This window comes from Geotrypetes seraphini, chromosome 5, assembly GCF_902459505.1.
Source record: "Geotrypetes seraphini chromosome 5, aGeoSer1.1, whole genome shotgun sequence".
Lineage (NCBI taxonomy): Eukaryota > Metazoa > Chordata > Amphibia > Gymnophiona > Dermophiidae > Geotrypetes > Geotrypetes seraphini.
This window is the reverse complement of record NC_047088.1, coordinates 66,708,703-66,736,131: the sequence shown is the minus strand read 5'-3', so window position 1 is coordinate 66,736,131 and position 27,429 is coordinate 66,708,703. Positions and strand designations below refer to the sequence as shown.

The 27,429-nt window shown below is 43.1% G+C and overlaps 1 protein-coding gene across 1 annotated transcript in view; it reads right to left on the bottom strand.

The window, feature by feature from the left end:
* The window catches only part of DNAAF6 (dynein axonemal assembly factor 6), a 56,298-nt gene that overhangs the window by 4,286 nt on the left and 24,583 nt on the right, over window positions 1-27,429 (bottom strand). The window contains exons 5-6 of the mRNA XM_033947226.1: window positions 20,089-20,185; window positions 17,073-17,158 (exon numbers count right to left, since the gene is read on the bottom strand). Coding sequence (XP_033803117.1) covers window positions 17,073-17,158; window positions 20,089-20,185 — 183 coding nt within the window. The remainder of the gene's footprint in view (window positions 1-17,072; window positions 17,159-20,088; window positions 20,186-27,429) is intronic.

Here is a 27,429-nt window from a genome sequence, read left to right as displayed (position 1 = left end):
TCATTTTCAAAACAGCAAAACATCTTTTTGTTTCAAAAATGATCATTTTCAGAGTGCTTGTCCTCAGTATGTTTATCTTTTTGAACCATTTTTGAAAAAAATAAATACATATCCAAAAGAAAAAGTACAAAACAAGCAGCTGAGATGCTTGTAGGAGAGGTCAGCATTTTTAGTAGACTGGCCACACCTACATCCCAGCTGTAGAGCAGTAGGGCACTGCAATGAACTCACACAAAAAAGATCCAGGTACACATCTCACCAAAACCCCCAGAACCTTCCCAAAATCTCCTGGATCCAACTGTACACCACATAAATAGCCCTTATGCCAAAAAGTGTCATTCTATATGGAGGTACAGTAGGTTTTGGTGGGCTCACACTCTTCACCACAAGTGTACTAGTTAGAGTGGGGTATGGACTTGGGTCTCCTTCTCTGTAATCCACTGCACTGATCACCAGGCTACACCAGAGACCTGCTTGCTGCTCTATTAGGACTGGCCATAACATCTGAAACTATCATACAGGTAGGTATGTACTGTTTCATTTACATCTTTGGGAAGTAGGAGAGGGTTACCAACCACAAGGGAAGTGCGGGGGAGGAGGAGGGTTATGTTTATAAAACTCCAGAGGTCATATGGTCAGTCTGGGCAACATTTTGGAACTTATTCGTTATGAAAACAGATCTAGCTCAAACCATCCAAATTATGGCCTGGATGTATTCTTAAAATGTTTGATTATGGCAGAAAAATGTCCAAGTCATAATAAGCCTGCCCTAGTTCTGCCTCTTAACATATTCCCTTGAGATTTAGATAACTATAGAAGCATGGCATAGAAATTTGTCTAGAAAATAGGTTTCAAAAATAGCAAATTGGAAGGATTTGGCAAGAAAAATGCCCATCTGCCCCTTTATGTCATTTTTTGGATGTCTTTCTTTTTAAAAAATAAACCCCATTGAAACATATAGCTGCTTTTTCTAAATAGGATCTAATAGATTGAGTGTATCTATAATTAGCATAGTAAACATGCATGTAATATCAGGCAAATATTATTTTGCTCAAAATGCGATTAGGCCAATTTATGGAAGCTAGATCAACCATAGCTAATTTAGCAAAACAGTCAGGGATACCATTCTGTATACACTGCAGCTCTAAACTATGACAGGTAGAAGATGGGAAATCAGAAATGGACAACTCTATACCTTTTCTTTCTTCTATGATTCATCAGTTTACTACTTCTTGCCCCTGTCAGAGATAAGATGCTGGGGTAGAAAGACCTTTGATCAGACCCATTTTGATAATTCTATGTTCTTAAGTTATGCAGAATTACTGCTAATGAACCCGGCAAAGAACTAGAAAACAATGGTCCTCATTTATCAAACCATGCTAAGTTGTGGGAAGCTTGGGAAAATACAAAAAGGAGAATTTATCAATGCCTATTTATGCTGATCATCTCAGTGCAAAGAGGATCAGATCCCAATTACACCTGGGGATAATTTCACCCTGGCAAGAAAGGCTGCAAACAATTTGTCACAGGAGTGCATGTTTAATGGCTGCTCAGTACCTTGAAAGCTCCCTCCGTATTCGCGGTTTCTGCACTCGCGATTTTGATTATTCGTGGTTTATGGCTTTCTGGTTCCTCCCCCCAAATTACATTATCCATGAGTGCAGAAAAAAATTTTGGCGCCCCCAAGCTCATGCAACATTTACAAGAACTAAACTCTCATCCCCGCAAACTACACCTTCCAGGACCACCCTGTGAGAGGACGTGCCTTCCCACGCAGAGCGCCATAAAGTGCGTGTCGCGGCTCTCTGCCTGAGCGACTGGACTTGCAGTGGCTTGGGGAGGCAGGAGCGCGAGGCCTCGGCTGCTCTGTTGGGATTTCTGGGAGTTGGAGAGGAAATCGGTGGCGGGCCGCCTCCCCTCTCCCGCCGCCTCCGCCTTCCCATCCGGTTCCAGAGGCTGCGTAGAAACCAGCTGAGGCCTGTCCGTCCCCGTTGTGGGGAAGCTGCTGACATGCTGAATATGTGGAAAGTGCGGGAGCTGGTGGATAAAGCATGAGTGTGGCTTCCTCCAGCCAGAGAAGAGGTACCCCTTGGCTCCCCCTGCCCACCATCACTCCTCTCTCTCAGCTGCTGAGAAGGACTCGTCATGGCGGCACAAGGCTCAATTTGAAGGAGGCCGCAGGCAGGGCAAGGAAGGCTGAAACACCATATGAAAAGTTATTCACGGTTTTTCAGTATTCACGGGTCAGTTCAGCCCCAATCACTGCGAATACGGAGGGAGAAGTGTATGCCCCAGTGTGCTAAACACTACAGTCAATCAGGTGGCAGTGATGTTTTCTTGATGTCACATCACCCATCAGAATGTCTGTTTTTTTTATTTATGAAAATTTTAAGATATGATTCAAGGTTTTAACACTTATTATAAATTCTAAAGCAACCAGAGAAATTCCAAATAACACTCAAGCTCCATCTGAAATAATAAAACGCTAGCCACGCATGCACACTCAACTGCATGATTCCGTTTTCCCTGATCCAACATGTAGGTCCGTGGCCTTGCAGGAGTGCGCATGCGCGACTCCCCAGCCTTACTTGGCCAGCAAGAGTGCGGATGCGGCGGCAACACAAATCGGAAGACGCTGGACAGACAACCCCTGCCCTCTCCAAGCCGGGATCGCAGCCAGCCAACGATCGCCTCCACAGCCCGCACCAACCGCTGCCGCTCCTGTTTGAAGCGGCCTGATGAGATTCGCGACCAGCTGTATTAAACCTCGCAGGCCGCTCTCCACATGAAGCACGTTCCCTCTGACGTGATCGCGTCAGAAGGAACATGCAACCATATGGAGAGCGGCCTGCAAGGTTCAATACAGCCGGCCGCGAAACTCATCAGGTCGCTTTGAACAGGAACAGGAGCGGCAGCGGCGGCAGGAACCATGGATGGATGGACGGAGGTAAGAACGGGAGGGGAAGCCAAAAAAGGGCTATGGAGCAGGCAGAAAAGGGAGCTATTTTGGTGGGAGGGTTGTGCTGAGTGCACGAAGCAGGCAGGCAGGCAGGCATTGCACAACATGGGGAGAGGCAAAGGGGGCTGCTTTGGGGGGATGGTTGTGCTGGGGGCCGACAGCAATCATGGGGGGAACAGAAAAGGGCCACGGATCAGGCAGGCATGCCACAACAGGGGGCCAGAGGGAGAGCGAAAGGGGGCTGCTTTGGGGGGAGGGGTGTGCTGGGGCAGACAGCCATCAGGGAGGGGGGAGGAACAGATGGGGGGCCACGAAGCAGGCAGCCATTGCACAACAGGGGGAGAGGCAAAGGGGGCTGCTTTGGGGGGATGGTTGTGCTGGGGGCCAACAGCAATCATGGGGGGAACAGAAAAGGGCCACGGAGCAGGCAGGCATGGCACAACAGGGGGCCAGAGGGAGAGCGAAAGGGGGCTGCTTTGGGGGGAGGGGTGTACTGGGGCAGACAGCAATCAGGGAGGGGGGAGGAACAGAAGGGGGGCCACGAAGCAGGCAGGCATTGCACAACAGGGGGAGAGGCAAAGGGGGCTGATTTGGGGGGATGGTTGTGCTGGGGGCAGAAAACAATCATGGGGGGGAGGAATAGAAGGGGGCCATGGAGCAAACAGGCATTGCACAACAGGGGGATAGGGGGCTGCTTTGGGAGGAGAGTTGTGCTGTGGGCAGAGAGCAATTATGGGGGAGAACAGAAGGGGGCCACGGAGCAGGCAGACATTGCACAACAGGGGGAGAGGGAAAGGGGGTTGCTTTGGGGGATGGTTGTTCTGGGGGCAGAAAGCAATCATGGGGGGGAACAGAAGGGGGCCACAGAGCAGGCAGGCATGGCACAACTGGGGGCCAGGGGGGGAGGGAAAGGGGGCTGCTTTGGGGGGATGGTTGTTCTGGGGGCAGAGAGCAATCATGGGGGGGAACAGAAGGGGGCCAAGAAGCAGGCAGGCATTGCACAACAGGGGAGAGGGAAAGGAGGCTGCTTTGGCAAGCAGGGGGGCCAGGGAGACAGAGAGAAAGAAAGACGCACAGACAGGGGACCAGGGAGAGACACAGACACAAAGAATGACAGACAGCCAGCGTCCAGGGAGAGAGAGACAAATAAAAAACAAAAAAAGACATACAGACATCTACTCTAGCACCCGTTATTGTAACGGGCTTAAACACTAGTTATATATAAAGAAACAAAATTAAAAATTAAAAGTCCACTAAATATAGGTGAGGAGTTCTATGAAAATGAAAAGTTAACATCAATCAAACTAAACTAAACATATGTAGTGAGGTTCCAGCTATAATCAGAAGTGGATTTTATTCAACTACCTGTCCTGATGAACTGGTGACAGTTCTCTTACTGCTGAAAAATGGAAAGAGTTGAGATGGATTGAAAAAAATATATATTTCACTTTACAGGGATATTTCAGGGAAAGAAAGCGCTCCTAGGTGTAGAATATCCATTTTAAGTAAGAAGAAATTCTTTCTCCTTTTCTGTGTCTCTTTAACTAGATCAGAAAACATCCTGATCTCAGCAGCCAGAAAGGGTGAATCCCTTTTATTGAAAAACATACTGTATGTGTTCCACAAGCGTCAGTGCTGGGACCGCTGCTGTTCAATATATTTATTAATGATCTTGAAACGAGGACGAAGTGCGAAGTTATCAAGTTTGCGGATGACACAAAACTCTCCAGCAGGGTCAGAACTGTTGAGGAATGCAAAGAACTGCAGAGCGACCTGAACAAACTGAGTGAGTGGGCAAAAAGATGGCAGATGAGCTTCAATGTGGAGAAATGTAAGGTCTTGCACATAGGGAAGGTGAACTCCATGTACAGCTATACGATGGGAGGGAGGGTACTGGGGAAAGCAAACAAGAAAAAGATCTGGGGGTATTGGTAGATAACACAATGAAGCTGGCAGCGCAATGTGCAGCGGCCTCAAAGAAAGCGAGCAGAATGTTGGGCATTATCAAAAAAAGTATCACTACCAGAACGAAAGAAGTTATCCTGCCACTGTATCGAGCAATGGTGCACCCACATCTGGAATACTGCATCCAATATTGGTCGCCATATCTCAAGAAGGACATGGCAATACTCGACAGGGTCCAGAGGAGAACAACGAGGATGATAAAAGGTATGGAGAACCTTTCATATGCCGAATGGTTGGACAAGCTGGGGCTGTTTACCCTGGAAAAGCGGAGACCGAGAGGGGACATGATAGAGACTTATAAAATCATGAAAGGCATAGAGAAGGTGGAGAGGGACAGATTCTTTAGACTAGCGGGGACAACAAAAACAAGAGGTCGTTCAGAAAAACTGAGAGGAGACAGATTTATAACGAATGCAAGGAAGTTCTTCTTCACTCAACGGGTGGTAGACACCTGGAACGTGCTTCCCGGAGAGGTGATAAGACAGAGTACAATTCTGGGATTCAAAAAGGGACTGGATGACTTCCTGGAAGCGAAGGGGCTAACAGGGTACAGATAGAGGTTTACCTTACAGGACATTAAGAGAACAGGGTATGGACGTTTTAGGTTAGGTAGGGAACACTTACAGGTCATGGACCTGGGGGGCTGCCGCGGGAGCGGACTGCTGGGCACGATGGACCCCTGGTCTGACCCGCAGAGGCAATGCTTATGTTCATGTCTGTCTATTTCTAACATTTTATATTTTTCTTCTTTATCTATATAAGGCTTCTATATCTATATCTATATGTATTCTGCATGGCAATTGCATTGAGAACACAGATCGTGGAAGCCAGTACACGCACACCCAAAGCTCATACCGGGGGCAATAATCAATCAGTCTGCACTACTGCAAATTCCACACATATCTATTTGCAGTGACAGTGCAGTGGCAGTAAAAGGTTTACTTAAGAGTTTGGCACCAGTGTTTATACTAATAAATATATTCAGCGTAGCTTGCAAGTCCTAAACTAAACGGATAACTTATCTTTGCAGGGTGGGAGAGGGGTCAGTGACCACAGGGGGAGTATATGGGAGCCATATTTTCATCCCGTCAGTGGCCATCTAGTCAGTTTGAGTACCTTTTTTAAATTTATTCATTTTAAAAACAGGTCTAATCCAAAACTACTACTAATTATGAGGTACATAATCGAAACAGAAATACAGTACATCTAAAAATCCTCCTAAATCAGCATTTCGAAGATCAAAAAAACAGGTTGTCCAAGTGCCGATAATCAAAACGGGTTTTAGACGTATCTAAAAGCAGCTTAGGCCTTTTCACTGCCGCTGTATGCCCAGAGTTAAAAGGGATGTTTTTGAAGGAGTGGTTAAGGTGGGAAGTAGGCAGAATGTGGGCCAACCTAAACTTAGTCGTCCTACAGTGATAATCGAAAGTTTTACGAGACTTCCTAGATTGAACTTATACGTTGTGACTTAGGCAATCTAAAAACAGGTCTAAGTGCCCAGAAGGTATCCAAAGTGACCAGATAACCACTGCAGGGACAAAGTACAGATCCCCACACACTCCCCCAGTGATCACTGACACCCCACCCACCCCCACTGCCATAAAAAATCTTAATGGAAAAAAAACACATACTTGCCTCCAGAACATCAGCACCTGGCATAGGAAAGCCTAGTAGAGCTGCACAGAGGTGGCTTAAGTAGTCTGGGGGGGAGGGGGGGATAGATGGTAGAGGTGCTGATAAAGGATCACATCATTGATCACCTTGACGGACACAATCTGATGAGGACCAGCCAACACGGCTTCAGAAAAGAAAGATCTTGCTTGACAAACTTACTGCACTTCTTCGAGGGAGTAAACAGGCAGATAGACAAGGGTGACCCGGTCGACATTGTATATCTAGATTTTCAGAAGGCATTCGATAAGGTCCCGTATGAACGACTACTTCGAAAAATTGCAAGCCATGGAATCGAGGGTGATATACTAACGTGGATTAAAAACTGGTTGGCAGATAGAAAATAGAGAGTGGGGGTAAATGGACTATACTCGGACTGGAAAAGCGTCACGAGTGGAGTGTCGCAGGGTTCAGTGCTCGGGCCCGTGCTCTTCAACATATTTACAAATGACCTGGAAATTGGTACGATGAGTGAGGTGATTAAATTTGCGGACTATACAAAGTTATTCATAGTAGTGAGGACACTGAAGGATTGCGAAGACCTACAATGAGACATAAACACGTTCGAGGAATGGGCCGCGAAATAGCAAATGAGGTTCAACATGGATAAGTGCAAGGTGATGCATGTTGGTAACAAAAATCATATGCATGAATACAGAATGTCCGGTGTGGTATTCAGAGAGTGCCAGGAAAGAGACTTGGGAGTACTTGTAGACAAGTCAATGAAGTTGTCCTTGCAATGCACGGCGGCGGCGAAAAAGGCGAACAGAATGCTAGGAATGATTAAGAAGGGGATCACAAGCAGATCAGAGAAGGTTATCATGCTGCTGTACCGGAATACTGGTATTCCGGTACAGCCCCCACCTGGAATACATGCCCCCAACACTGGTTGCTGTACATGAAAAAGGACATAATACTACTCGAACGGGTCCAGAGAAGAGCGATAAAAATGGTTAAGGGACTGGAGGAGTTGCCGTACAATAAGAGGCTAGAGAAACTGGGTCTCTTCTCCCTTGAAAAGAGGAGACAGAGGGGACATGATCGAAACATTCAAGATAATGAAGGGAATAGACTTAGTAGATAGAGACAGGTTGTTCACCCTCTCCAAGGTAGAGAGAATGAGAGGACACTCTCTATAAAGTTAAAAGGGGATAGATTCCGTACAAATGTAAGGAAGTTCTTCTTCACCCAGAGAGTGGTAGAAACCTGGAACACTCTTCCAGAGGCTGTTATAGGGGAAAGCACTCTCCAGGGATTCAAGACAAGGTTAGACAAGCTCCTGCTGAACCAGAACATACATAGGTAAGGCTACACTCAAATAGGGCAGTGGTCTTTGACCTAAGGGCTGCTGTGTGAGTGGACTGCTGGGCACGATGGACCACTGGTCTGACCCAGCAGCAGCAATTCTTATGTTCTTACGATAGTGAACCACAGAAAGGAGTATCCAGGTCCATAAGCCACTCTAACCACTGCATTCATGCTGGAAAATGTAAACCCGCAAAACCCTACTGCACCTGAAACATAAGGGCTATTGGGGTGGCAGATAGGGTTTTGGGGGGCTCACCATGACCTATAAGGAGTTGTGGTGAGATGTTTATGTGGCACCCTTTTTGTGAAGTTCACAGTAGTTCCCTGTAAGGTGCCCCACTACTCTGTTGCCATGTCTGGGTGGCCAGTCATCATTTTGCTGACCCCTCCCATGTCCAAAAGGTTTTATTCTAGGCGTTTTATGACAGACACATTTTTGGGTAAGAATGGGGTACAAAGATAGACAACTTGGCGGTTTGGACGATCAAATGGTTGGACATAGAAGTAGACGATTCTCAAAAAAAAAAATTTGGGGATATATTTTTCGAGACTGGACTTTGGACGACTAGTGTTCTAGGCCCAAAACGAACTTAAGACTTTTTTTTCATTATGCTGCTCCACTTCTAAAGCGTTACCGGACTATGCAGTGCTGTACAGAATCACAAAGAATACCGTATTTTCGCGGATATAACGCGCGCGTTATACGTGATTTTACGTACCGCGCATACCCCTCGCGCGTTATATGGCTGAGCGCGGTATACAAAAGTTTTTAAACATAGTTCCCACCCCGCCCGACGCCCGATTCACCCCCCCAGCAGGACCGCTCGCACCCCCACCCCGAACGACCGCTCGCACGCGCTCCCACCCGCACCCGCATCCACGATCGGAGCAAGAGGGAGCCCAAGCCCTCTTGCCCGGCCGCCTCCCCGACGTCCGATACATCCCCCCCCCCGGCAGGACCACTCGCACCCTCACCCCGAAGGACCGCCGACTCCCCAACAATATCGGGCCAGGAGGGAGCCCAAACCCTCCTGGCCACGGCGACCCCCTAACCCCACCCCGCACTACATTATGGGCAGGAGGGATCCCAGGCCCTCCTGCCCTCGACGCAAACCCCCTCCCCCCAACGACCGCCCCCCCCCCAAGAACCTCCGCCCGTCCCCCAGCCGACCCGCGACCCCCCTGGCCGACCCCCACGACCCCCCCACCCCCCTTCCCCGTACCTTTGGAAGTTGGCCGGACAGACGGGAGCCAAACCCGCCTGTCCGGCAGGCAGCCAACGAAGGAATGAGGCCGGATTGGCCCATCCGTCCTAAAGCTCCGCCTACTGGTGGGGCCTAAGGCGCGTGGGCCAATCAGAATAGGCCCTGGAGCCTTAGGTCCCACCTGGGGGCGCGGCCTGAGGCACATGGGCCAAACCCGACCATGTGTCTCAGGCCGCGCCCCCAGGTGGGACCTAAGGCTCCAGGGCCTATTCTGATTGGCCCACGCGCCTTAGGCCCCACCAGTAGGCGGAGCTTTAGGACGGATGGGCCAATCCGGCCTCATTCCTTCGTTGGCTGCCTGCCGGACAGGCGGGTTTGGCTCCCGTCTGTCCGGCCAACTTCCAAAGGTACGGGGAAGGGGGGTGGGGGGGTCGTGGGGGTCGGCCAGGGGGGTCGCGGGTCGGCTGGGGGGGAGGGGGGTTTGCGTCGAGGGCAGGAGGGCCTGGGATCCCTCCTGCCCGTAATGTAGTGCGGGGTGGGGTTAGGGGGTCGCCGTGGCCAGGAGGATTTGGGCTCCCTCCTGGCCCAATATTGTCGGGGAGTCGGCGGTCCTTCGGGGTGGGGGTGCGAGTGGTCCTGCCGAGGGGGGAGAAGAATCGGACGTCGAGGGGGGGCATCAGGCTTTCAGGATGGGGACAGGACTTCAAGGGGGGACAGGCAGATCTTCAAGGGGGACAGGCAGACCTTCAAGGGGGACAGGACTTCAAGGGGGGACAGGCAGACCTTCAAGGGGGGACAGGCAGACCTTCAAGGGGGGACAGGACTTCAAGGGGGACAGGCACGGAGAGGCGGGGCAGTGCACCGAAAGTCAGGGCGGGTGAACGGTGAGTCGGGGCAACCAGAGGAGAGTCGGGGCAGTGCACCGAAAGTCAGGGTGAGTCGGGGCAACCAGAGGAGAGTCGGGGCAGTGCACCGAAAGTCAGGGTGAGTCGGGGCAACCAGATGAGAGTCGGGGAGGGCGAAAGGAGAGTCGGGGTGGCCAGAGGAGAGTCGGGGAGAGCGAAAGGAGAGTCGGGGTGGCCAGAGGAGAGTCGGGCAGCATGCGCGTTATATGCCTGAGCGCGGTATAGAAAAGTTTTTGTACATATCATCGTGATTTCTGCGCGCTATACCCCTGTGCGCGTTTTACAATGGTGCGCGTTATATCCGCGAAAATACGGTACAGTCCCTGCTTCAAAGAGCTTACAATTGTGCTCTGGATATTTTGTAAAATGTTTGATTATTGCTGTAAAATGTCCAAGTGCTAAGACTATCCTAATCCCACCTAAAATATGCCTCTAACATGCCCCCTTAAAAATTTACAGAATAGTAACAGAACCCAAAAATGAGAGATGCAAAAACACTGAAGAGATCTCCCAAACCCCAAGAAATGGAACTAGATAAGGGGGAGAGACAACCTGTAGAGTGGTTATACTGCTGACACTCAGAAAACTGAGTAAAATGGTTTCGAATGTTTAAGATTAAGAGAGCCCTCAATCACACAGCCTCCCTCCGGGAGCCCCCAGAAGTAATGGCTGTCATTGGCTTACACCCAAAAGGGTGTTAACTGTGAAACATCCCCGGGCTCTCTGTGAAATTTTAGTGATAAATAACACACAAAAAGTGCTGAAGGTGCAAAACTTAATCAAAAACACACTCTACAGATAAAATTGTCTCTACCCCTTATCCAAGGGGCCCGAACATAAAGTTCAAATGTCCAAATCCAACTGTGCAAAAGCCAACTGGAAGTACTTAGCTTCTCTGTGGATAACGCAGCCAGCAGATAACCAATTCGTCCTACGGGACTCCGTTTCGGGGGTGAACATCCCCTTCTTTAGGAACGGCTGAGCTGAACTGTAGCACCCAAATCGCCAGGCTACAACAGTTTGGCAGAGCAGAAAATGGCGCTTATCCGGGATGGACACCTCCAATTTAAACTGCAAACACAAGAAACGTCACTCAGGACGAATTGGTTATCTGCTGGCTGCGTTATCCACAGAGAAGCTAAGTACTTCCAGTTGGCTTTTGCACAGTTGGATTTGGACATTTGAACTTTATGTTCGGGCCCCTTGGATAAGGGGTAGAGACAATTTTATCTGTAGAGTGTGCTTTTGATTAAGTTTTGCACCTTCAGCACTTTTTGTGTGTTATTTATCACTAAAATTTCACAGAGAGCCCGGGGATGTTTCACAGTTAACACCCTTTTGGGTGTAAGCCAGTGACAGCCATTACTTCTGGGGGCTCCTGGAGGGAGGCTGTGTGATTGAGGGCTCTCTTAATCTTAAACATTCGAAACCATTTTACTCAGTTTTCTGAGTGTCAGCAGTATAACCACTCTACAGGTTGTCTCTCCCCCTTATCTAGTTCCATTTCTTGGGGTTTGGGAGATCTGTTCCCTTAAAAATTTAGACACACTAGAGACAAAACAACTAAAAAGATGTCTAAAAAATCAGTTTTAAAAATACCCACTTGGACGTTTTGACTATTAAGATGTCCAAGTGCCGGTTTGTGCCATTTTTTTGGATGTCTATGTTTTTTTAAAAATGAGCCCCATAGTAACACAGTAAATGACAGCAGATAAAGACCTGCACAGTCCATCCAGTTTGCCCAACAAAGTGGCCAGTGCTGTACCTGCCATTCTGTGCAGGCCCCAGTCATACATACTTAAACGCTGCCTGTCAAGTTTCCACCATGCCGACCATATAGGCAGCCAAACATGATGGAGTCTTGGTTAAAACCACGTATCATCCCCAAGTATTACTGACACTATTCAATTTACCAATGAAGATGCCTTCCCCACCGCCTTGAGCTGCTCCACACCCTGACTTGCACCACATGGCAATAAAGCAATTTACAACACTGGAGTTGCCGAACCTTTACCTGTCTTTTGCAATTTGCAGGACACTGATTACAGAAGTCTGTCTGACATCGGCCTCAGTTCCCCCATGTTGGATTTGGCTAATCTTTCAGTCTTTGCCATTTGCAGGACACAGAATGTTGAAAGCTGTGTTCCGTAAATGGAAAATACTATAAGTTAAGTGATTTACATGGTGCATAACCATTCCCATTTATGCCTGCCATTGATTTGGCATAAACGGTCATGCCTAAACTTAGGCATGCCAATGCTATTTTATTGTAATGGCATCATGATGCACAGATGTTGTTACAGAACTGGCATTCAGCATCAGAATGCCTAAATGAAGGCACCATGTTATAGAATTACCCCCTGTAAGAGTGCAAGCAAAATTTGGGTTTTTGGGCCTGGAAACACAGAGCCAGATATGACCAGCAATAGTGCAGAAAAGTTCTTTATTGGTTTGAAACAAAACACTCCCTGAATCTTGTTGCTTCACAGGATCAGCACACAGAAAAAGTCTCTTGATCCGACAAACAAAAGCCCAGAGCTGAGCCTGGAGCTGGTACTGCCACACCCCAAACACAGAGTGCAAAAAGTATTCTTCCAAACAGGAAGCAAGGTCTGGTCCTAGCCAGACCTTAGAAAAGGGCTCAAATGTAGTTAGTGCAAAGAATTGGCTTACCTCAGCCAAGCAGAGTGTCTGGATGTTGAAGTCAAGGAGTATACTGAGCCCATTTCTTCTTCCTATTCCCCTGGGCCTGTCTAACCTAGTTCTGGCCCTGCCTTACATACTTCCTGGCAGCTGCTTCCCTGACTCCTCCTGCCTGTATCACTTCCCCCTAAGGAGGAGCTACCTATGTTAAAGTGGTTCTGACAAAGTGAGGGAGTAGCCAGCAGGGGGAGTGGTAGTATCCTATAGACTCCCTCACCCCCCCCCCCCCCCCAAATTCTTAGGTCAGTTAGGCAGATTTTCAGCCAAACACTCTCCTTACAGTGTTTGAAAATACTTGGATAAGGAATTTACACATTCAACAGCAACTAGTGAACATATAATTTTCTGTGAATACTGGTCCATATGTGTTTTATCAAAAAGTCTGCCAAAAAACATGAAATAAAAGGCAAGCCAACACAGTTTAGATCAACAATTATGACTGGATTATTCCATGGATCTCTTCTAACACCTATGGGGTCAATATTCACAGATATTTAGTTAACCAGAAACAGTTCCTTGCTTGTTAAATCACCTTTTGGGGGCTAACCGGTCATTTTTAGTGGCACTTAACTGGTTAGTGTTGATCTCAAATCCAGCTATTTTGAGGTATTCTAGGGGCAGAGTCAGAACTTGGCAGATTAAGTGCAAATATTCAGCATTTAATTGGCCAGGCTTACTTCATAAATAGGCCCACATAAAAGTCAGTCCAATCTTTATGCAATAACATATAGCAGGTAAAGTGATGAACATCTCACTTAACCGGCTAGGTGTTAGCCAGCTCCACAAACCCAGAAATTCAATGCTGGCACCTAGACCTGGCACTGGATTTCTGGGTTTAATGCTGGCTATGGTCAAAATGCTGATTGTTGCTGGCTCAATATCAGGCCTATATCTTTTTTGTAACCTCTGTGTCAATAATTGTGGTTGATTTAGAGTGTCGGCTTTGTTTTCATTTAAATTTTTTAGAAGAAGTTTTATTATTCTGATATTTTGATTTGACAGTGCCCTTTTTGTTTAGAAACCATATATTTTACCCATAAGGTTTGCACCTCAGAATAGTTTAGCTCTGAATACTGCCCCTAGAGAAAGAACTGGCATCTGCCTTTTCAGTGGATCTTTTTTCCGCGAAAACAATAAGTAGAGTTTTTAAAATTTGAAATTATTCATATTGTTGTCTCCCCTGTCCTCAGGAATGCCTCCAATGAATGTGGGAAGAATTACATGTTTTGTACATCACTATACATAATTTCACCCATATTTAAGGGGGAAGTTATCAACATGATCTACCATTAAAATGTATTATTTTGCTGTTAAGCCAGGTTATTAGTGACTAGTTAATGCATAAAATAGGACCTCTACTAAAACAGAATGAGACAGTGGTAAAATAGCATGTTTTAATGGTAGCCCATGTGGGCAATTTTCAGAGCATCAATTTCTACAGGCTTACATAGGTGACTTACACAGGCAACCTGTTAAAAATGAATCTTTTTCTCCTGAGTGTTTTCTGTTCTGTCCTTCAAATAGTACAAATGATCAATTTAAAAACATCATACATTTTATATCATCAACATTATTTTTGTCAAATACCACCAAACAATTTACATACTGAAACAGAGGGATAGGTACAACAAAAGTACAGAAGGACTACATGATCAAATCTCCAATGGAGGTTGTAGTGGAAGTTTTATACCTAGATAAATTACACAGGACAGAGATTCAACAACAGATATACAGTATCTGTGAACAAATGGAAAAGAAAGTAAAGGAACTGATATGCAGGAATGATAACTTATGAGATATTGGCTTCAAAAGAGATAAGATTCAGGAAAATTTCCCTTTCATTTAACACTGTGCAATAAAATTTCAGAGTTCTGTTTACTTTGCCCTTTCATTTTGCTTGTCTATCTCCAATGTGTAAATGTCAAGGCGGTTAGCATTGCGAAAGAGGTATTGTTACTTTAAATGACTGAACAGGTTCAAAATATTTCTAGAAAAGCTTTGAAAAAGAAAAAAGAAAGAAAGATAGGTCAGACGAAAAAAACAGTACAACAATCAGATCATCACTATTGTTATGAGACAAGTGATAAGTTTCCCATACTCTAAAGTTAAACATAACGGAAGACAATTTTGCAAAGAGAGGTATTTTCAATTTGCTGACAAATATTATCAATACAGTTATTGAACAATTTTTGAAATAATCATGTCACTATATAATAGTGGCAGAGAATGTATTTTTTTAAAAATGCCAGGTCATCTGGTGTTAACTCCCCCCCCCCCCCCGCATGAATATTCAGTGCCTCTATATACATACATACACACATATATTCATACATACAGTGTTTCCCCGCTCATTCGTGGTTCACGGATTCGCTCATTCATGGTCTGCTTTGACCGCCTCTTCCTGTAGTAAAGTCGGGCTACACCAATCAGGAGCTGTGTGGTCAGACTACTAAAAATGCTGGCCCCTCCTATATCCCAATGGCTTGTTTTGTGCGTTTTCCTTTTGGACATATTTTTTTTTTTTTCAAAAATGGTTCAAAAAGACAGATGCACTGAGGACAAACATATCTGAGAAATGACCATTTTCAAAACAAATAGTCTGTAGAAGTCTGTTCAGCCCTGGCCTTGTTCTCCAACTACTGAAACTGAAATTGTCCATCCGTGATCAGTGCACAGACTGTAGACGTCTGCCCAGCAATAACTTTGCTTCTCTTTTGCCATCTAATCACTGCTAAGCTTGCTTGGTTCCATGCCTTCCATACAAGATTCCTTTGTGTTTATCCTACAGACTCCAAATGAGTTGTCTACCTCTGTTCCTCTATAACTGCGTAGTTGACAATTAGATATTCTGTGTGCACATTTCTCTCCCATAAGCTTTTTCACTAATTACTTCAAAATCTTCCAAAAAACAGAATCCACATTTCTGCATATACACCCACAAAATCTTGAATCTCTACTTTAACCAGGAAAGACACATACACAATCACATGAAGGTATATTTTCAAAGCTCTTAGACTTATAAAACACCATAGTTACCTATGGAACTTTGTAAGTCTAAGTGCTTTGAAAATGAGCCCCACAGTCACTGAAAGCATGACAAACACAAACATTGATACAATCTGAGATGCCTCGATTCAGAAAGCACAGAGGCTGCAAAGCAGCTAAAATGGATCCTAAAACAGTTGGTATTGGATATAATCCCACAAACTGCTACTCAATCACTATTAAAGCTGGAGTCCTAATGAAAAGTACTCCCTAGTGAATGTAGATCAAACTCTTTTTAGGCACAGCTTTTGCTGTTGTGCTCAATCCAATATCCTCATGCAGATCATGCATCCAGCTGTTTCTTGTTCTGCTCCCAAACACTATGATCATCTGTCATGGAAATTTTGCCTCTGTAATAGTTGTCCCTGGCCAGCTTCAAAGATATTTTGGAAAATGAACATGGGTAAAACTGATGTCAAAATGTGAAAAGATATTTGGCCAAAATGGTTAATGTCCTTCAACACAAGCAGGAATTGCTGTAATAAAAACTGCGTTGTGAGGAATTACTGATAATAAAAACTGCACCAAAATAGAAAGCACTAATGCTTAGGCAAACAGCAAGCCCCTGCCTGCATGCCACCTTAAAAGAGCATATTTCTTATTTTCCAATGTATTTCTTTCTTCCAATTTGACCTGTAGGCTGGTCATGGCATGCACTTTTGTATTATTTGGGAGGTTGAGAAACTTGGAAACTTCATATTTTATGACTTGTAACCTGAATGTGCATTCAGTTGCTCTGCGATAGTGGAAGAATGGGTTGAGGGTTGTGGTAGCATATGTGTGGGAGAGTGTGGGCTGAGTAGAGAGGGTTAAGGTGGAGAGGTTGAATGAGTCTGGGGTATGTGGCAGGGTGGAAGTGTGGCTGGGGAAGTGTAGTGGGTGGGATGGCTCCTCAGCAGTCATGCTCTTTAGTTCTACAGCAAGACCTACACTTATGTTTTATCTTCTTTTTTTCTAAATTGCAATTTTCCTGAAAAGGTTTAAACAAATAAATCATAGAAAACAAATGTTTTCCTTAAATATTAAACTAGAAAGAAACAAACTTCCCAAATAATACCAAAGTGCATGCCGTGACCAGTCTACAGGTCAAAGTGGAAGAAAGAGATACATTGGGAAATAAGAAATATGACGTTTCCAAGTTTATTAGTTTATTGTTATACTGTCTATCTCAAGTATCAGTTTACAGTAGGTTAATACAGTAAAAGATTTTTTAAAAAAATGATAATGAAGAGACAATAGTAAGCATCTTCAAGGATTGCTTTAAGAACCAAGTCTGTTAGCTTAGGAAAAAGAGAGATGTGGACAACTTACTTTTTAGGGGTTCGAAGATCAAGAAACTTGTCCTTGACATCAAGAGTAATATCTGCAAATTTTGTGTCAGGCAGTTTGATTTTAATCTGAAATAAATAGGTTATATTTACTGTTAAAAGGGTAAACTGGACAGTCTGGACAGTCTGCTGGTGACGCATGCAGCGAAACTGGACCACACTATCTCCAACCTGCTGATAACAAACGACTACAAATATTTTCACAAAGAAATCAAAACTCACCTATTCAAAAAATTTATACAGATGGCTTAACCCCAACCAGACCCCCCTCAATGCAACTCCCCCCTCTTCACCAGTTCCCTTCTCTTTAGCCTCAAGCATGTCAACTGCTTCCCTAACGGTTTATATACTGGATCTGCACTATTTCCTATTTGTACAGCATCTTGTAGCTCTTGAAATATACAGCTCCATTATTCTTGTAACTTCTCCTGGAAATGACCAGAAGTCTCTCTGTAATTATCCTGGAAATGTCCAGTTGTCTCTTTTGTAATCCGCCCAGAACTGCAAGGTTGAGGCGGAATAGAAATCAGTAATGTAATGTAATGTAAACTCAAATGCAAGGCTAGAAGCAACTACTGCTGGACATCTGCCATTGTATGGGGACAACAAACTTATATTTTGGGGTAGAGCATTCAATATGAACATTAAATTACAGTCCAGTGCATCCATAACTATTCCACCTTAACTTAGGGATACAGGGTGCAATTCTATAACTGATGCCACATTATAGGTGCTGTGATACCAGTGTGTAAATTCTATAATGATAACTAGGCACCTAGATGCTATTATAGAATACAAGTCAGTCAATATTAAAAGAAATTAAAACACTTCTGGCTGCCTAACCACCATATTCAGAACTGGTGGCCATGTTTGAAGTGGGCAAGTCAGAGGTAATCCAAGGGACAGAGTTGAGGAGGAACTGGGAGTTATGCGAATACTGGCAATATTCAGTGCTCGCACCCACATAGCTAAATGGGTGAATTTAGGACTGCTTTTGAACAGTCTTCAAGTCAATTGTTAACCTGCACTGAATGTTGGCTAGCACCTGCATTTAGGTTTTTGCCAGGTACAAGTGACCTGGATTGACCACCGTGAAGACAGGCTACTAGGCTAGAAATTTGAATACCTACATGGCGTAAATGCGCATGAGTCAAGTCTCTTTCATTTGAAAGGAAGCTCCGGAATGAGAGGGTATAAGATGAAGTTAAGAGATGATAGTCTCAGGAGTAATCTAAGGAAATACTTTTTGTACAGAAAGGGTTGTAGATGCATGGAACAGTCTCTCGGAAGAGGTGGTGGAAACAGTGTCCGAATTCATGAAAGCGTGGGATAGGCATGTGGGATCTCTTAGAGAGAGGAAGAGATAATGGTTACTGTGGATGGGCAGACTGGTTGGGCCATTTGGCCATTATTTGCCATCATGTCTCTATGCTTCTAGAGGGACCATTGGTCTGATGCAGTAAGGCTCTTCTTAGGTTCTTATGATGTCCTGTGCTCCTTTGATCCTCCCCTAAATGCTCAAGTCCAAATCTCACCCAGACCCCCCAACAAGACTAGACCCTCCCCTCCTAACAAGGTTAAAGCCTCCAACCCTTGGACAAGGCTAGACCCCTCTCCCAATCCCCATCTCCCAGTCAGGATAGGTCTCCTGGCCTACCTAAATTCCCTTCTGGTCCAGTGGCGTGATCGAGATAGGAGTGAATACCACTCTTTACTACCCTTAGCAAATGCCTTGACAAAATGGCTGCTGTGACTTCTATTGCAAAATACTGGCATTGCACTGGAAATTAAAGCCTGTTATGCAAGGTTTGCTGCCTGTACAGCCTTGGAAGGAGCATAGCGTCAGGGTTTGTATAGCTGCATCTCCTGTCCTGTGCTGCATTTCTCTCCAAGCCACTGCTTTTTGCATTGGTCAGCCCCATGACACACTTCCCAGGTGCTTGCGACATACATACATAATATAGCAAATATCCATTGCTTATAATGGCATCTTCACAACAGGGCATAGTTGTTCTCTATTTCTTTTTCTTCAAATAAATGCTCCAAAGTCCTTACATTAAATCATATTTTATCACTTTCGATACCTTTTGGGCACTTATACTTTTACATCATCTAAGTCAGTGGTTCCTAACCCTGTCCTAGCGGACCCCCAGGCCAATCAAGTTTTCAGGATAGCCCTAATGAATATACATGGAGCAGATTTGCATGCCTGTCACTTCCATTACATGCAAATCTCTCTCATGCATATTAATTAGGGCTAGCCTGAAAACCCGATTGGCCCGGGGGTCTACCAGGACAGGTTTGGGAACCACTGGTCTAAGTCACAACGTATCAATTTCATCCAGGAAGTCTAGTCAAATATTCAATTATCTCTGCAGGATGACTAAGTCTAAGTGGGCACACATCTCACCCTAACCACTCCTCCAAATATGCCCCTTTCAGCTCTGGGTGCACAGTGGCATTCAGTGGCCTGAAAAGTCCCTGTATACGTCCAGAAATTTGGTTTATCGGCACTTGGACGACTTGTCTTTTAGGTCGTCCCAAGTGCCGACTTAGGCGGGTTTTTAGACATGTTTAAGTTTTGATTATGAGCCTCATAGCTATATAGATTTGAATATATATTATTACTACTATTATTATTTATTTCTATAACATGTAAGTGCCTTTATCTGACAGAGCTTAAATCTATTCAAGAGAAACAGAACAAATAAGAAATTACAAAATTACATTTATGATTATATTTAATAAAAACAGACCATGGCATTTGAATTTTGAGCTAAAAATGTTTACGTTTTGTTTAGCTTTGCTGAATACTAGGCCTAAACGAAACTGATAGTGAACACACATGAAGCACACTGCCTGTACAGACAGTGGTACTGAATGTATGGATTAGGTTAAACACCACAGTTATTTCAGTCACTGTAATAGCTGAAATTTGGGTTCATAATGAATATGTGAGGGTTAAACGGAGAATAAAGAGAACTTCAGGTCTGACTCACCAGCATATCCTCACAACAAGCCGTTGATGCATCCTTTCTGCTCATTCCCAGGAACATATCCTCTGTCCCAACACGCTGTTTGAAAACAATTTCGTACCTGATAGATTCAAAGCCAAAGGTGATATAGTAATATACTAGACTTCCAAACTACTAGGGGAAAAAAGGTCTCATTATTTTACTTTCATTATGTTTATTCTCTCATGAAGCATTTCATAAAGCGGTTCCCTAATTAGATTGAGAATGGTGTAGCCAATCAAGCAAGCCAAGGTTCAAATTTTGCTTTCCCCACTGAAGCTCCTTGCGGCTGGGCAACAGATAGCATATGTTAAGTATCCCCTTAGATTTGATAAATCCTTAGTCTATTACAATTTCCAAAGAAATAAAACCTGGAATATTTATCTATTTTAAGATCTTTAAGGATTAGAGTACTGAATGAAAAAAAACAAACCAACCAACCAACCACAAAGCAATTTTTGAAACTACAAAGGAAAGTATCCTATTGTGAGAATGCAAAACCACTGGTATTTCTGAATCTTCCACAAACAGAAGAACGAAGTCAGAGTGAGAATATGTGACATCCCTTTAGACTCCAAAAAGGTACGAGTCACAATCCAGAAGGAACATCAAGATTTTACTCCCTGAGAAAACATTCATTAATTTTAAAATATTTTTTTCTATTTGAAGGAGCACAATGTGATATTTTAGCACTGTACAGGCTCATCGGGTCTGATTACTGCTAGGAGTCACATTACCAAATAAGGAAACTCTTGAGGTGGTGTTAACTTTCAGTAAATAATGCAACTGACAAATAAATGTTATGCCACAGTGTAGCTTAGTAAATAGGCCCTTTTTTCCTGAGGCAACACAAAGTGAAATGGACTTGTCCAAGATCACTAGGAACATCATGAGGATTTGAACTCTGGCTTTTCTGTTTTTAGCCTGTTGCTCTAATATCTTGGCTATTCTCCCACTGTTCTACAAATGACATGGCAACATCCCCACCATTATAAGTATCCTTGCCAACAATCAGCCGGCCTCCATACCTTTCTGTAATAAATGCCAACAAAAATATTTATACAGCATTTTTGGTTTTTATTTTACCCTTCCATGCAATGGCGTCATAAGAGGGGCATGGGTGGGGACGTCTGCCCTGGGTGCCATCTTTGTGGGGGCATTGGCACTCTCCTCCTCTCCGACCTGCTGTCACACCTTCCCTTCCCTTCATCATACTAACTTAAGGACAGATATACAAAGCTCCTACACCCTGGTAAAAAAAAAAATACTGTGGTGGGAGCGAATTCTCTTTTATCAGTGATGCTCAAGAATCGCAGATAAAAGGGGGGAGGAACTGTGCCTGGCGCGTGCTCCTCCTCCTGCCTGCCCTGTCAAGAAAAGCAGGCCCTGCTCTCCCTGTCTGCCGGTACAGATGAAGAGGGCAGGGGAATCCTCCATTATCTCAGCTTCGGGGAAGTCCTTCCGGCCTACCTGATCAGAGATTCCCCTTCCCTGATCAGCTCAAACGGCACACAGGAGCTGCTTTTTTCTTTTAATGGGCGCCCATTAAAAAAATTAATAAGTCAAGTGAGCTCAAAACTGAGACTCTCCCATCTCCAATACCCCATCTCCCACTACTCCAAAACAAAATCCCGACACCGCCCCCTGTACCTTTTGTTGAAAATCAGGCAGGAGAGATGCCCACCCCCTCCTGCCTTGAAGGGCTGCCTCTTCAAAATGGCAGCCTTCCCCCTCCTGGTGCATCTTGAGATACACTGGGAGAGGACTAAGGCTCCGATTGGCTCAGGTGCCTAAGATTTCGAGGGCCATAGGCCCCTCCCAGTGCATGCCAATGATGCACTGGGAGGGGCTTAAGACCCCAATTGGCTCAAGCATGGGAGGGGCCTTAGGCACCTGAGCCAATAAAGACCTCAGATCCCTCCCAGTGCATCCCAGGATGCACCGGGAAAAGGAAGAGAGGTCATTTTGAAGAGGCAACCCTTCAAGGCAGGAGGGAGTGGGCATCCCTCCTTCCTGATTTTTGACAAAAGGTACCGGGGGGGGGGGGGTTGTCATTTGTGGAGGGTCCTTAAGCGAGGGGGTTCTGATCCGAACCTCCCCCTAATCTCAGTAGACCACCAGGATTTTGTTTTGGGGTGTTGAGAGTGGTTGGGGAGATCAGAAGGGAGGGCTTAGTGTCGTGGGGGGTTGTCAGAGTGTCCCTATTTTGGACCTTCATTCCAGCAGGGCTGCATTTTTTTTTTTAAATGGTGCTGTGCCTGTGTCGTGTATGCACAACACATGCACAACAGTTACTGGCAGTTCCAGTACTGCCAGTAATTAGCGACTGGAAACGAGGGGGGATTCCCTTTTGTGCATGCTAGGAGAGTTATTTAACTACTAATGAGCTCATAGCAATGTATTTGCAGAGGGTTCTTGGGGTTTGGGAAGAAGGGGGTGCGGAAGTGTGCCTCCACCCTGGGTCCCCCTACCCTACCCGCCATTTCTTCCACGTTTCCATTAAGTCTTATAATCCTGCAACTGGCCTCCCTCCTTTTACTGATATATCTGAAGAAGTCATCTCATTTTTGCAGGCTTTTACAAGGCCAAAGTAGAGGTTTTTACTGTGGGCCAGTGAGGTAAATGCTCTGACGCTCATTGAATTCCTGAGTATCGGAGCACTTACCTCGCCGGCCTGTGGTAGAAACCTCTATTTTTTTCAGCTCACATCTTTATCATCCACATTGCTTTCCTTGTCTTGTTCAGCTTTACAAGTTATTTTCCCCTGTGCTCCTCATTTCCGAGTAATCTTTCATCCACCACTTTTGAAAGCCATAAAGTTCTCTTTTTCCTTTTAGTTTCTTAACATAATAACTCCTCTTAGTTTATTTCATAGTTTTTACATTTTGTCTCTCTCCTCCTACCCTGTCAGTGTGTCTTTAAAAGTCTCTTTTTTTTTACCTAAGTTGGTGGTTTTGAAGTCCAGGAATCTGACCTTTGTGCGACTCCTCTCTCCCTCGGCAGCCCTATTAAATATTGTCTGATCACATATCTTCAGATGGATAGCCCTCATAACTATTAGGCCCAATATTGTCTCTTCCTTCATGGATTTTACTATCCTCTCTGAGGAAAACCAGCTTCGCTCTACTTTTGACCGATTCCATGGAAGGAATGCTCAAATCACATCCATTAGATTGAAATTTCTAACCAAACAACAATTCAGCTTTTCATTCTTACCTTCTGCATGTCTTTAACCAATTCTTTTACCTAAGTCAGAGGTTTGTAACCACACCAGTGTACAGAAGTGCCATTTTCTCCTTCCAAGATAGCTCATAGTACCTTCCTCCTTTTTCCATGCTCTTTGCATATGTTGCTTTGAAATTACTTTTTATATAAACATTCACTCCTTCCTCTAGTTTGTCATCCTTCTTCCTCCTGAACAGATTATAGCCTAGTTAGGCCATACCAATTAATGGGATTTATTGTTGATTATTCTTTGTATCTTTCTTTGAATTTATGTATTTATTTTAGGGAAAAAGTGAGTAACAAATGCAAGAAAATTAATACACAGAACCGTGTTTATATGACAGCAACCATAATGGAACAAACTCCCAAACTTTTGTATTTTTTCTTTCAAATCAATCTTCTGGTAAAGCTATGAAAAATAAAGACTGCAGACTGATGCTCTCCACAAAGTAATTCACTATTACTAAATTATGTTTGCTTGTAATTTATTTATTTATGTTCATTTGATAGTCCACCTTTTCCCAGGGTAAGGCACAAGGCAATTACATAAAAGATGTGAAGTACACTATGCAGAAGAATAATGCATGTATAATGAGGTATAAATATATTGAGCACAGGAATAATGCAAGAACAACGGGCAGAATGATCTTGAACAAAGGAAGAGAAGTACATTGGGTACAAAACTAATGTAAGACACAGACTGACCTGAAAGCCACATTAAAAGATACTGTATATTTCAGAGTTTCTAACTGATTTATTTGACAGTTATTTTACCTAGACAAGGCTGGTGTTCTCTCAATGAAAAGTTTCTGCTTTTGATGTCATATTCCTTTAATGAAGCCCAAGAGGTTAGTTGCTTTTAGATGTCACTTTATTTTTTTTTTTCCAATTCTTTATTCATTTTTCATCTTCCATCAAGTACACAATATTACATCAATTGAATCATACACATCACTTGAAATTCTTTCTATTATCATCTTAAATATATAAATTATCTCCCTCCCCACCCACCCTTTTCACAGATATTATAATCAAGAATTAACATACATGTGCTAAATTCATAGATATTGATTAAATCTATATTATAACTATATACCACCCCTCTTCCCTAATTATAATTATACTTTCAATGACGTCTAATCATTACAATAAATTGTCAATGGCCCCCAAATCTTCTTAAAGTTATTATAATTTCCCTTTTGTATAGCAATTGTTCTTTCCATTTTGTATATATGGCATAATGAATTCCACCAGAAGGTGTAATTAAGTCTTGTGTAATTTTTCCAATTTCTGGTGATATGTTGAATGGCAACTCTTGTCATTATTAATAAAAGTTTATTATTATTTGATGAAATTTGACTTTTTATTCTCATTGACATCCCAAATAGGATTGTATCATATGATAGAGCTATATGGTTTTCTAATAAAGAATTTGATTTCCAAAAGGCCATGATACAGGGACAAAAGTATAATAAATGATCTAAAGTCCCTGCTTCCAGATTATAATGTCAGCATCTATTAGACTTAGAGCTATCCAATTTTTGTAATCTAATTGGGGTCCAAAATGCTCTATGTAACAAAAAGAACCAGGTTTGTCTCAGATGCAGACACTGTACATCTCATTCTCCAACACCAAATTCGTGGCCATTGAGATGCAGAAATTTGATGCTTAATCTCAATGCTCCAAATGTCTCTAAGACCAGTCTTTGGTTTTTTATTCATAAATCCAGATATCAATTTATACCACTGTGCAGCCTGGTGTCCCAAGAAATCAGCTTGAAAGCATAAGAATTCCAGACTATACCGAATGTTAAGATTTTTCCATTCAGGGAACCCCTCCTGAATAGCCTGCTTCAGCTGCAACCATTTAAAACTTTGTGATTTATTTAGACCATATTTATGTTGCAGCTGTGAAAAATCAAGCAGTTTACCATTTAAAATAACATTACCTAAAGTCCGTATACCTGCAATAATCCAATGCTTCCATACGATTTTAAAACCGCCAATTTGAATCTTGGAGTTTAGCCATAAAGATTGATTTGTTGATTTATGTATTGGGTTTGGACTTAAATTGCTGATATAACGCAAAGTTTTCCATGTATCCATCAATATTCTATTCTTTATATTTCCTAGGCATTTTAATACTAAGAACATGAGATAAGTTTATATGAAACATGAGTCGCCACTCCAAATACAACCAATCTGGGATATTTTCCATGAGCTCTGGGAGGACCAGTACATACCCTGGCGTAAAATACAGGCTTGATGATACCTATAAAAGTTTGGAAAATTTACCCCACCCTCCGCACTTGATTTTTGTAAAGATACTAAGGCAATTCTAGGCATTTTACCCAGCCAAACAAATTGTGTAAGAATACCATTTACTTTTTATAAAAGGACCCCTGAAAAAAAAACCGGTATCATATTCATTTGATAACAAACCACAGGTAATATCATCATTTTAATAGTTTGGACTCTCTCCCATCAAGAAAGATGTAAAGGATTCCATTGCTCACACATTTGTTACTTTTTTTAATAAAAAAATGTTCATTCTCTTTCATTGTGTCTTCTAGTGTGTTTTTTATTCTAATACCTAAATACTTTAATCCATCTTCCTTCCATACAAATGAGAATGAATCAAATAAGCCTTTAGTACAATGCACATTAAGTGGAAGAATTTCTGACTTGCTCCAATTTATCTTATATCCTGAAAATTTTCCAAATTTCTCTATCAACTTAAGCAAGCATGGAATGATAGTTTCTGGATTCATCAAATAAAGCAGTATATCATCTGCATATGCAGAGATTTTATATTCCCAATCTGTATGAGGAATACCTTGTATCCCCTTTGCTTGTTGAATGGCTAATAACAAGGGTTCTAAAACAATATCAAAAAGCAAAGGAGATAAGGGACAGCCTTGTCTAACCCCCCTCTGCAAATTAAAACGCTCTGAAAAATTATTATTGGTGTGTAATCTTGCAGCAGGGGAGCTATACAACATCTGAATCATTTGTATAAATCCTGAACCTATACCAAACCAATATAATGCCTGATACATGAAAGTTCATTCAACTTGATCAAAGGCTTTCTCCGCATCTAAAGAGACAGAGAAAGCCGGATCATTCATGGCTTTTGTTAAATTTAACATATGAAAAGCCAATCTAGTATTGTTGGAAGAATGTCTCTTAGCAACAAATCCTGTTTGGTGCGTATCAATAATAAAAGGGAGAGCCTTAGCCAATCGTTAAGCCAATATCTTAGCTAAAAGTTTTCCAGCAACATTGATTAACGAGATAGGCCTGTAGTTTGAAACCAAAGTGGGATCTTTGTTTGGCTTTGGCAAAACAATTGTTAATGATTCTGCCATAGTACCTGTAATACAACCTTTAGTCAGTTGAAACTGATATAAATTTAATAAATAAGGTAATAGGGTACTTTGAAATGATTTATAAAACTCTACTGTGAAACTATCACCACCTGGAGTGGATCCAACTCTAAGAGACTTCAATGCCGTTTCTAATTCTTTTAGTGATATAGGCTCCTCTAAACTTCTTTTTATATGTTCAGGAACCTTCGGTCCAATAACTAGATTCAAAAATTCTAAACCATCCTTTTCCCTATCCCCATAAGGCTCAGAAGAATATAGGTCTTTATAAAAATTTAGAAATGGACTTAAAATATTTTCAATTTTAGTATGTGTCTCTCCATTTTCATCTTTTATTGCAATAATTTTTGTTCTTCTTTTCTTTACTTTAAGATAATTTGCCAATAATCTGCCCGCCTTATTTGAATTTCCATAATACTGAGTTTGTTGGGAAAACAAATCTTTCCTTACGAACTTAGAAGATCTCTCATTATATTTGCATTTTGCTTTTAATAAAGCCTGTAAGGTATTTTGCTCCCATTTGTCAACTAATTTATTTTCCAAATGTTTAATTTCTTTTTCCAAATTATAAAATTGTTTAAGTTGTTTTCTAATATATGCCGAATATGAAATAATATTACCTCTCCTGGTAGCCTTAAATGCGTCCCATAATGTTTCTATATTAATATCTTCTGAAGTATTAAATTGAAAGAATTCAATCATTTTTAATTTAAAT